This window comes from Pocillopora damicornis, chromosome 4 (assembly GCF_964200805.1).
Source record: "Pocillopora damicornis chromosome 4, jaPocDami1.2, whole genome shotgun sequence".
In the NCBI taxonomy this organism is placed as follows: Eukaryota; Metazoa; Cnidaria; class Anthozoa; order Scleractinia; family Pocilloporidae; genus Pocillopora; species Pocillopora damicornis.
In genome coordinates, this window is record NC_142673.1 from 12,428,503 (window position 1) to 12,441,252 (window position 12,750).

The 12,750-nt window shown below is 37.6% G+C and overlaps 1 protein-coding gene across 1 annotated transcript; it reads left to right on the top strand.

Annotated features, from left to right (window-relative positions):
• The first annotated feature begins 6,249 nt into the window (after positions 1 to 6,249).
• On the top strand, positions 6,250 to 8,574 carry LOC113684363 (melanocyte-stimulating hormone receptor). The gene has a single exon (XM_027201717.2). The coding sequence runs from the start codon at positions 6,694 to 6,696 to the stop codon at positions 7,627 to 7,629; it is 936 nt and encodes a 311-aa protein (XP_027057518.2). The 5' UTR covers positions 6,250 to 6,693; the 3' UTR covers positions 7,630 to 8,574.
• The last annotated feature ends 4,176 nt before the right edge of the window (positions 8,575 to 12,750 follow it).

Here is a 12,750-nt window from a genome sequence, read left to right on the forward strand (position 1 = left end):
ATCTCAAAATTAACTTAAAACAACTCGAGGTTAGGGTTCTTTGCCGTGATTGGCTAATTTGTGAAATCACATGCGCCGCGCGTGAATAAAAAAAGAATACCAAGGGGTGAGAGAAAGAGAAAATTGCAATTTTAAATTTAAAAACTGAATACATTTTCTACACTAACCGCTGAATTAACTAAAAGACGTTTCCTCTGCAAGCTTAAAAAAATTGACCTTAAAAAGGAGGCATTTTTTGTTATTGATAAAAAGGTTTATGCCCGTTGTTATTTGGGTTCAACTAAATGAGCTCTGATCAGCAGCATATCTATGCTTCTGCAGTAATATGCTGATTGATGTAGTGAAAGGAAATGATTCATTTGCATCCGGAGGAGTGACAGTTTAGTGAAAGAGGGCAGAAGGTAACAAACCGTTTCAAAAACCCACCATATCACTCGAGACGACATAGAAAACCAAAATAAATAAGACTTATGTCAACCGACTGTGATAAGAACGACTCAGTCAAGGAATCAAAAGCTGCAATTTATAATTATTGTATTTTGAGTTATTTCCCTTCATCATTTGAATCAGCCGAGATCGACCGTCGTAAATTACAGCATATGTTAGAAATCAACTACTGTATCTAATAATTACAGTCGAGGATTCTGTCAAATAAGTGTTCGAGAGCCATTTAAAGCATATAGAAATGAGGAAAACCATGAATCAACAAATAGAGAAGCCTTGACTGTGCTCTGTTCTGTTATAAAGCACGCAGGAAGCGGCTAGAGCACGAAAGAAGTGTAGGGAGAAACACGAGACCCACTTCTTGAGTGCTCTAGCCTCTTCCTGCGTGCTTTATAACAGAACAGAGCACAGTCAAGGCTTCTCTATTTGTTTTATAATAAAGAATCCGTCAAATTCCCCATGTATTACTTTCAATTTTCAAAACAAACTTTATTTCCAAAGCGAACAATAATGTCGTCAGCATGCTCTATACTCTCATAGAGCACGCTACAATAAGCCAATCAGAATCCCTGTTAGAATGGTTCAAGTAATCTGATTAAGCTCTACAAGACAAAAGCTGTCAAAAGTGTCAAACCATAAAAGTTCAAAAACCATCAAAGTTCACAATCTGCGATAGTTTACAAACTAAAACAGTTCGGCAGGCCGATTTTAACGCTTTTGCCTGAAGTTTTTAATACAGAATCTTCAAGTGAAATGTTCAGTGAACTTCAGCCAAATTATGGCTCATAAAAAACACGCGAGTTTTTTCACATGACAAGGTAGAAAACAAGCTGTTCAAGGCGAGTGTTTTTTAAATGAATTCACTGGAACATGAAGATCGCTCGGGATGACAGCGCCGCAAAACTCGACTGCAGTGACTGAAGTGACTTTCTACTCAACTTATCAGAAAGGATATCAGAGCGAGCTCTTATTTTCTCACTCGAAGGCCGGCCGATGTAGTTTCTAAGGCTTGCTTTACTGTAATGACCGGAGATCGCCATGCTAAGCGAGCCGCGATGGACTTCAGCATGATCATATTTGTTCAGACACCGTCATGATTAGTATGAATTTTAACGGTTATGTCAGTTTAATTATATTTTTCATAATTTCTGTTTTGTTCTGTTTTTTTTTTTTTAACTCTGAACTTTATATACTATACGAGTGTTAGCTGTGTTTGATTTTTATTACCGTTCGTAAGCTTGCAATCTAACTGAGCGTGAAAATCTTTAAAACTCGGAATGTCTATTTTGTTTTTCCTTTGAGGATTTTCGTATCTGCTCACGTTTTAATAATGTAAATTACGGCGCCTGATATATTTACAAACCTTTGTTTGGTTCTTCTGTTGCTACTTGCCGGCTCGCTTGTTCCGAAATTTCACTTTCAATTATCGGAAAAAAGCTAAAAAGAAGTCCCGGAAAAGGTCGAACATAGTACAATTTGGCAGATGGCGTGACAGCTCTAGCTCAGGTCTATGCTCTATACTCTCATAGAGCACGCTCTTTCAACCAATGACAGCGCGCGTTATATCCGAACTTTATTATAAATACAAATATGGGAAGATAGATGAATACCAGAGTAAAATAAAAGATGATGTACCTGAGAGGGACGAAGGTTGGTTCAAACACAGGCAGACAAACCTGGTTTGAGGAAGCGTGATGTAAAAATGCCCAAATACTTTGCCTAAGAATCCTTGCTCATCTGCAAAAATAGAGAAAGGAATAAGTATTGTAAAGGATCTCAGTCAACTGTACGGTACTGTGATACTTAAAACTACTTTCCAAAAACGCATGGAGTGGCGGTGGTAACCTTATAAAGCTGGAGAGGAACAACACGGTTAATTCCCTCGCATCGCACGCTAATAAACCAAGAAATTAAAGCTATAACCAAACCATTATATATAATAATGCAAAATAACAAAGATAACAAAAATATGTAAAAAACTGGTTCTGTCGACAGGAATCAAATAATCCCAGATCGTGAAAGTCTTATCCCACAAATGAGACTTTACGACAACTTTCAGCGTACGTAACTCACGTAGAAAAAAGGTTTTCGTTCTGTATCTGGTAAAAGATAGAGTGTTCATGCCATAGCTGGAAGTATTCTTACAGAATTACGAAGGATAAATAGCTTATGTTGATTTTTCCGAAGCACAGAAGTGCACTCGTCTCACATGTCTGCTCTGCTCTGCTCTGACACCAGTTTTTCTTCCTCTTTTGATTACAATATGTGGCTGGACTTGATATTTCAGCCACAGAAAGTAGTGATGACAAGCAGCAGTTAAACGGCTGAACAGCTCAAATCTTTCGCAGCCAGAAACCACGTGTAACCAGAAAACAAAGACCGAAATATCTAGCCCTTTTAAAGAAGTTTAACTTACCAGTTTTCGATAGGGTTTCGGAGTTCCCTTGGTTCTGGGAAAGCTAGTCGTTCTTCTTCACAGAGCCAGCCACTTCAGATGCAGTGGATGGTTTAATAATAGGAGCGTTCCCTGTGAATGCGACAGGTTAAATATCTTACAAACTGTCTACTTATTGAATACCTGTTCCAAGACCAAACTGAACTTAAGTGCCGTTTGTTAAATCTGATTGTGATTTTGAGACTACAACTTGGGTTTAATTTCCCTGTCGACAGAGTTTTATTAGTTGTCCACAAGAAAATCTGCGAGAAGCCGAAACGCCCTCTTAGCATAGGCTGCCAAATATTCTAGGATAAATGTCATCTCCTGACCTCCGCCAGTAGGGCTAACACAAACAAAGCCTAAATACGCGCTTTGATCTCATGCTTCTGACTGCATGGTCAGAAAGGAAGTTAAGTTCTGTTGGACAGAAGGAGGAGCCTACTGCCCCATAGCTACTTAACACGGTAGCTGCTCTCCGTTCCCTCGGGATGGTATAAAGAGGTCTGGTATGTAAGTTCGTTGGAGGAATTCTCACGACACTTTATTGATTTTAGTCAAACTTCTCGGCGAAGAGAGTTTCTCTGAGAGCAAAGTCAAGGCTCGACCAAATGTATTTTTCATTTACAGGAAAGGATCTGGGAACGAGATTAGGCTCGAACAAGGACCTCTGTTTGCTAGACAAAAAGGACTTAATTTTTTTCTTCTTGTTTACCAGATCATTAGCCTAAGTATTCATACCTTTTGTCATCTCTAAGGATGCGTTGCCTTTCTTAGCAGAGGACTTTTTATCATTTGTCTTAGATTGTCCAAAATCTACCAAATTTATGGAGCTGCTCAGATAAGCTTTAGAAAGTTTGATGGTCAGGCCAGTCAGTCAGTTAGTCAGTCGGTCGGTCGGTCGGTCGGTCGGTCGGTCGGTCGCTCATTCGGCTGATCGGTTAGTCGTCTATTTGTTCGTAAGTCAGTTGGACAGTTAATCAATTAGAACGTGTATCAGTTTGACAGTCAACCCGTGCGTCGGTCAATCAGCTATATACAGTAACTCAAAAGGTCAATCAGTCGTATGCGACCTGTCAGACACCCAACTGATGTAGTCGGTCAGACTAGGCTTTTAAGCCTTTATTTACTTTCAAAGGATTTTCTCTTTTCATTTCTTGTATCTCCGTCCTTTGCATAATCTCCTTCGAACTTTCAAAGTTGCAACTTTGAAAGTTTCTTATCAGCCAGGCTAAATTTTTAATTTTCTTTTAAAACAGATCAGTTGTAAAGATGTCACCAGCACATTCACGAATACCCTGATGCGTTCAGGCCGGGATGTGACTTAGCTTTCAAATACTTGATAGCTATACTCCTTCCCCGCTTTTTTTTTCTTTGTGGATTGATAAAAAAAAAGTGGACAAAGGGCCTGCAAATCGGACGATTATCTTCTCTTTGAAGAAAGCAATAAGCTTTGACAAGTTCTAAGTCAGTGGAGACAGGAGAAAAGGTAAGGAGGCGGGAAGGGGTGCAAAAAAAAAACGACGAGGATTGCACTAAGAAATGTGAGGAACAAACTCAGCCGTTTTCAGGGTTTTCTTCGCCCACTTACTCTTACGTTGGTCGGCACTGACCACCAGCCTGGATCAAAGTTGGAAGAAATAGATATCTTATCTAGGAATTGTTGTTCAAGGACCGCCATCTTTTCCTACAAATCTATCTCCATCTTACCTAGAACAAGAAAATTGGGTAACTTTGACGTTTATCTAAAACCCATTTTGTTTTGGACTAAATGTTAAACCAAAATAAGTAGCCAACAAGCACAGAAATGTTTTTCACCTATCCCACACGAATTACTGATGTCTGTCTTCTAGCAGAGTCACTCCCAGCATTATTTATAATGGTCATTGAACTGAGTGGAGTGCAATTTGGGCTGAAATCATACGCGTGATTTGAAATCACAATTATGATTTCAGACCAAAATTGCACGACACGAGGTTTAATTTCCACTTTATTACATCAATTTTGAAATCGTCCAAATACAGGACTTGGTTAGTTCAAATATTTTATTAATGCAATACTGAGCCGGTTTGAAATTAAATTCATCCAGTTTTTGGGAGGAAAAAATAAGAGTTTGGGAAACAAAAGTTGCAAAATTTGCCACACGATACTCTTTGTCTTTCATTTTCCTGCAATTTGATCGTTTACTCTAAACAAGCCTTGAAATCTGAGTGGTTGTTTTGTTTTTAGTGTAGCCTCCTCATTGGCTGGAAAGAGCCAATCAGATTACTGGGACCACCAGTGATTTCCAAGTAAATAAACCCCTTCATGCGGCTGATAATGTCCGCGGGTGAGATATTGTTTGAAAATGGCAAATGTGAAATTTTGACCACAATTTTTCATCAGCCAAGGACATTATCAGCCGACAAACCAGGAAACAATAGGGGGTTTATCTTTTTCTTTGTTCTTTCTGTTGAAGCCTCCCTGTGTAAACTCAGCTCAGCACAGGATCAATTAAATATTTTTACATATTTTGCGATTTCAGAATGGATGTAATAAAGTGCTAATTGAACTTCGTGTTCGGCAATTTGAATCTGATATACCAGTGATTCAAATCAAACTCTCCCTTCGCGCCCGTTCGATGTTGAAATCACGGATATGATTTTAGACCAAACTTCAGTCACCTCAGTTCAATGAACGAGAAACATATATTAGATTATATAGACAGAATTTACATATATAGCATGTCGACTTAGCAGTTTCTGTGACTGGACGTTACTGAGGAAGTTTGTTTGCAAATTTTATCAAGAAAGTCAGATTTACGAGATAGTGGCCTGGCAGGTGCTGTTAGGAAAAGAATAGTTTTCGTTACATTCAGTCACAAATAAACACAAGGTAAAACGAGAGAACTGTTTATTAGGCTGCAATAACATAAGTATTTTTTCTCGTTACCAAGAAATCCGATTGTCCTGCTGGATAAAGTCTCATTTAAAATCGGTAAGTATCAATGTTTTTCGTTTGACGCTTGATGCTAAAGTTAGCTTATTAAACCCTAGATACAATTTCTTTTTTCTCAAACACCCTTTTGAGCAAAAAGACATGAAAATATTGTCGTATCAAGAAAGCTTCCATGTATTCGGCAAGTGACTGATTTATTCTCGCTTGGTTTCCCATGAGAGACAGTTATTGTAATAGAATGACAGTTACACCTTTATAAACAAAATTTAACATTGAAATCAATTTGTGCAAGGAAAAAAATGTGACAATATGAGCAGAGAAGCACACATGTATATATTACCTCGTGTTTATATTATTATTAAAAATGAAATCTTAATGGAAAAATCTAGAATTACAAGTTTTTAGCCAGAAAAAGATTTGTAGTACTTGACATTGTTAAGTTATAGAATCACTGGAACTGTTCTAAATAAAACAATAACATTTTGAAGGAAGTTTCCGACACAAAACTGAGGATTTTGCAAAAAAAAAAAAAAAAACTTCAGCGGTAAGTATGGCGGAAACTGTTAATGGAAAATTAGAAAAGTTAAAATTTCATGGAATTGCCAGTTTCCAAATAATCGTTCCCTCTTTTGTTTCGTCATAAAAAACGATGTGTAAGATCCATTAAGAAAACACTTTGACATCTTTTAGCACACGACTTACAGATTGTTCAAACATTTTTAACAGAGAAAATGCTGTCGGAGGTTTTAAGTCAATTCTGTAAAGAAAGTGCATTTTAACATTGATGGCTCAGCAGGTGCTGATAAGATGGAATACAAACCGCTGAAACTGAAGAAGCAAAAAAAAAAATACGACCGTTCATTAGGCTACTTTGAAAAATGAACGGAACAAAAAATTTGGCACGGGACGGAAAGCTGCGAATATTTGATGAGCAGGCATGTTCCCCTTCTTTGGTCGGTGGATTACAACAACAATCAGTTTATTTGTCAACAGCCAACATTCTCCTATCCCTCACAGCATTTCTTGGAAATTCTGTCATCCTTGTTGCCCTTCATAAGGAATCTTCCCTTCATCCGCCGTCCAAACTTTTGTATCGTTGTCTGGCAACAACTGATCTGTTGGTTGGCCTTCTATGCCAGCCTCTCCATGCTGCTTATTGGATGTCCGTCTCTTACGAATACTGGAGCCTTTGTAGATTTGCATATGACACATTCTCCGTATCAGCCTATGCATTATGTTCAGTGTCGTTGTTAACGATGACGGCCATAAGCCTTGACAGACTTCTCGCCTTGTTGTTAGGGCTAAGGTACAGAGAACTCGTAACTTTGAAACGTACTTATATCCTTGTAGCTACCTTTTGGGTGTTATCTGGTTTCACTGCGTTAAGCTACCCTTTAGATCACCGTATAGCCACGTGGAATAGCATTTTATTCATACCATCGTGCCTATCCATCTCACTGGTCTCGTACACAAAGATTTTCCGCACGCTTAGTCATCATCAGGCTCAAGTACAAGATCACGTCCAACAGCAGCCGAACCAACCAAACGCATTGAACATGGCGCAGTACAGGAAGGCAGTGTACAGTGCCGTGTGGGTGCAGTTAGCATTAGTTGTTTGTTATGTGCCATTTAGTATAGTGGAAACTGTGATCGCTCTAAGTAAAACATATTCATCACACCTAGTCATCAACTGGGGTTTAGCAATTGCGTTAATCTATTATAACTCTACGTTAAACCCGTTTATTTACTACTGGAGGATTCGGGAAGTAAGGCGAGCGGTGAAGCAGACAATCAGACGAGCACTTCACTTTTAATGTTTTCAAAGCTGACTTACACAGTCATGGTTATCTTTTTTAAATAAGAGAGAGCTCCTGGGATATTCTATTAGAAGGAAGAAATGGGAGACTCAATAAGCCGTCGTGCAAACTGTCTTTGATATTATCTATTAATTCCTCATCGAAACATTTATCATCCGATAAGAAGCGAAAGCACTTATCCTGAATACAAAATACATAATCGAAAAGGAAAACATAACGGTTTGCATGCATGATAAAGAGGTAATCGAGATGTGAGTTTGATTTTACTTCCCTGTCTAACTTTCTTTCTTTTCAAATCTCTCGTTTTTCCAAAATTTAACGTAACTTTTCAATCCTTTTATGTGTCCTGGCTAATTAATTACTTTTTAACTTTTAGTGGGCTAAGTTTCTGCAGAAACTGTGATGCTGCGTCAGTGAAGGGTATTACAAGATAATTTGGTTTTATCCGCTAATTTGATAATGTAAATAGGCCACCATAAAGAGCTTCTGAAGCTCACTTTTCAAGTGCTAGCCTTTCGTCAGAGCGAATCAAATTCTCTTTACTTTGAAATGGTACATTTAACAATGGATTCGTGCGTTCATTAGGATCTGAAGCACGCGGGAAGTTTTGAGAGCTTGAAAGATAAGTAAGAGTTGCTAAAGACGTAGCTGAGAGCAACAAGAGGTTCCTAAATAATAAATTTTGTTTATAAAGGTGTAACCGTCATTCTATTACAATAACTGTCGCTCAAGGGAAACGCAGCGAGAATAAATCAGTCATCTGCCGAATACATGGAAGCTTTCTTGATATGACAATATTTTTCATGTCTTTTTGCTCAAAAGGATGTTTGAAAAAAAGAAATTGTTTCTAGGGTTTTAATAAGCTAACTTTAGCATGATGTTATCCGGAAAAAACCACTATGAATCTGAAACGGAAATAAAGGAGCTGCAAAAAGTAATTGATTACACAGTGAAATTTAAATATCTTGAAATAAGTTTGCCCCTGTGGCCATACATTAAATTTGAACATTTCTATAGCGAACTCCGAAAATGCCACGATTGAATTTTTCCCAGGCTAACTGACATCACTATTATGAGCTATTACACTGTGAAAATAAAGTCATATTACAGGTGTCTTTTTATTTGTCTCTTATTATTGTTTTATACTATAATGTTATTTCATACCTCAGACAAGTTGAAGGAAGAAAAAAACCTTTTTTGTTACTTATGCATTTTAATCTGTGAACATTGGAGAGGAAGTCTTTGATTTGAATGTTGTTTTGGAAGAAAGGTTTCATTGGTTATTGCCGGGTGATTGCTGTTTAGACCAAATATTTCTTTTTGCAATCGCAGATAATCTACAAAAAAAAGGAAACGAAAACAGAAAAATGGCGAAAACACATTTCAGTAAAGGTAAAACACATTTGAAATATTTCAAGAACTATTGTTCTCTCCCTCTTTAGTTGATGGACTTCGACAAAAATCAGTCTTCCTCAACAGTCAACATTTTCTTGGCCATCACAACATTTTTTGGGAATTCTCTCATCATTGTTGCTCTTCGCAAAGAATCTTTAATTCCCTGCATCCGCCGTCCAAACTCTTGTATTGTTGTCTGGCAACAACTGATCTGTTATGGCGGTTTACGAACACTGGAGTCTTTGTCAATACGAAAATAGGGCGGCCTCTATCAACTGCGAGGCAGCTCCAGAAAATCCACGGTAATGATTATGTCATAAGACGAGGAGGAAGAAGCAATCAAGATGGAAATTCATGGTAAAACTTCACTCCATGCGAGAACATCTAAATGTAACGTAGAAAAAAAGGCGAATACAAAGAGGGTAAAATTGCACCTACATTTTACCCTTCAAAACTCTCTTCACATGAAATGAACAAAAGCAGCACAAGAGAATTTAGGAGCAATCAGTTTCTTGTAAACACAATATGTGGTTAGCTGATAAGTTATTTAGATACCAAGTCATGGATGCACACGAAAAAACGTTCCTGATGAAATTGACTGTGGTGGATATATTTATAGAAAATACTGGTTGTGTGCTGAAGTTGCCTTGGTAACAAAATTAGCATATGTGCAAATTTGGGAGGAGAGACATGCATCTCTTGCCATTTCCACTTCTTGAATCTTTCCATCATTTTTTCCAAATTTGGCCTACCCGTGGGTGGAATTTAAATTTTCAGTAACTATTGTTTCACAGGGTTCACCTCAACTTGTCATCCTGGAATTTCCAGATGAGGTTTGTGTAAAAGAAATCCAGATTCAGTTTTAGGGTGGATTTGTAGGAAAGGAGTGTTGTCTTGAAGATGGAACATCATCTAGCAGCTTAACATCATTCTTTGAATTTTATTCAGATGATTTTAATACACTTCAGGTATTCTTTGACAACTTTGCCCATAGACTTTGCGAACTTTGCCTTTAGACAGAAAATTGAACAAATTTCCGAGACTCCAAAATACTAAGGCCCAGTCATAAAAACAACAGGATGAGAAAGTTCTTATGGATCAGAAGACATGGTAATCCTTTGACAAATTAAAGATAGCTGATGCAGAACACAAAATAAGATGCTGGTAATGCAACATCATCCTGTTGTGGTTTGTGGGAACCCAAATGTTACCTTTGTGCCAAAAATATAATTCAAAGAAGAAAAGACACACGTCCCTATAAAGTCCTTGACAATTTTAAATTTACAGACCTCAAGCTGACATTTCTGCAATTATAGTCAATTGAACGGACACAAACCCGGCATGAGGTCAAGGCAGTCCAGTGCATTATTAAAACCCAACATTCGCAGGGTCTAGCTAAAATGTCCCTTGGGCAAAAAATCCATGATCTCACAGGAAAATGATAAAGGATTGTGGTGACAATGGAGGGTCAGAAATGTTCACCAAAATAGGTTTTGGGCTAAATATGTTAGAATTGGAATCTCTCTATCTTAAAAAAACTGACCTAAGTCCCTGTATTATACCTACCATTGATTCTTTGAATACTTTTTTAAGAATTGTTTTCCAAAGGAAGATATAGGACCATTTCCAGCACTCCATGGTAAATATTTTAGGAATTGCATCTTACCATTTGCAGGCAGTTCTTTCTTTTCTGAAAATTTTATTTGTTTGTGTATGTTGAATGCCTTGACATGGAGTAAAGACTTTTCCAGCCACAGGCTCTTGGAGGATGAAAGTTTTAAAGCTCTTATTTTCAAGTAGTACGGATCTCTTTGGAAGAATTACAGTTTACAAGCTTGACGTGTTAGGCTGCTGGACATACCTATATTCCTGCATATCATGAATAATAACATTCTAGTTTTAAGACTAATGAACGTCTTCTTTGATCTATTACTGAACAGACCAAAGGTAACATGGAATCAATTTTTTTATATTATAAATTGAAAAATGTTATAGGCGACGTCGCTTACGTGTTTGTCCTACATTAAGATCATAAGTAAGAACCAATCAAGATTCGTATATAATTTATCCCATCATTTAACAAATAGATAAGCCTTGGCTGTACTCTGTTTTGTTATAAAGCACGCAGGAAGCGGCTAGGACACGAAAGATATGTACGTTTAGTGTTTCTCCCCTCTTCTTGAGTGCTCTAATCGCTTCCTAAGTGCTTCGCAACAGAACAGAGTACAGTTAAGGCTTCTATATTGCCAAGCTAGTTGGGATACAAATGCAAAAGTCCTATCGGCTGCTGCTAACGAAGGTCCGCGATGATTGGAGAAAGGATATGGGCACAGAGAAGTCATGAAGGCAGCTGATGAAATCGTGCGTACGTCAAGCTCTCTGAACCACCCCACGCCTAATCCGCGGTTCACATATATGAATCAATGTTGTACAAATTATCGCAGGCCATCCGGAATAAAGATGACAGTGAGAGAGAACTGTGTGGGACATCTGTGACTTTATTTTATATTAGTCCTACTAAAAAATCATTTGGCAAACTGTTCTTGATAAGAATGAATTAAGACCTTAGTTTTAAAAAGACCTCTTTAATAACTATTGATGGTCATTTTAATTACAAAAACTCACCTAACATCAAATAACAATATAAACATCTCCACTCATTCTTTCGATTGATTAAAGATGTGACCAGAACTTCCATTCCCTGTCTGATGTTCATGTGGAGACAAAGTATTACAAAATTATCTCACAGAGGGATCTTATTTAGTTTCTTTTTTTTTCTCTCCGGAAAGTTAATTCAATGAGCATTCCATAAAATCTACAGAGACGTCACAAGTCTGCTGTACAATCATCAATACTGCACGAGTATAACTCAAGCAGGATCTAATTTCACAACTGGAACTTTTTTCCTATGCGATATGTGTTGTTGTATTCAAGATTAGAGCTGTCACTTGGGAGATATTTTTAATATGTGCTCGTTTTTAGTGTTTCAATTCGCTCTCACTCGTATGGAAATAAAGAGTATGAACAACAGCTTGATTAAACTGTGCTTCTTATTTCATCCTTCCAATAAAATAGCTAACGAGTTTTTCTTAATAATAACCGCGAACTTTAAAAGTCAGCTATGGAAGCAATACGACGATTACAACGCATGAGGCATCTAACACCGTGGACAGCAAAGTGCTTGTTTTATTATCTGCTTTACTGCTTGTCTTACTTAAAGTAAAAAAAACTGGTTTAAAGTCGATATAAGGTAAACTGAGACAACTGCTATTTCCCGTATGACCCCTAGGTAAGATGGATGTGTTTTACTCTGGCTTATTACAGTAGTAACTATATTATGCGGAAAATAACAAAGAAGTCTTGTGCGGAGCAATAAGGATCAGAGAATTGCCAAGAAATGTTGTGTGGGAAAAGAAAATGTGCACCACTAGGAAAGAAATGAACCGATGATGCAACTCATCTACCAAAGAGGGGGATAAAGTAAATTCTCCAAAACTGGCGTTCATCTGTGTTCCTCCTCCTTTTGAACTAGTTGTCGACGTAATTTTGCAGCTCAATAAAAGGTCGTTTCTTTTTCCCCTCAAGATACCAGAAATTGTAACGAGAAATATTTCGTCTCCACAGCACTTGCCCGGCCACGATTACTTAGACCCTTCTTATTAATACTATATCTTAAAAGAAGACTTCTTTATTAGCGATTATTTTCTTAAAATATGTGGAAAA

Bases quoted from the DNA above. Each gene is read 5' to 3' on its own strand.
- LOC113684363 (XM_027201717.2), top strand. From the start codon at position 6,694: ATGAACGGAACAAAAAATTTGGCACGGGACGGAAAGCTGCGAATATTT.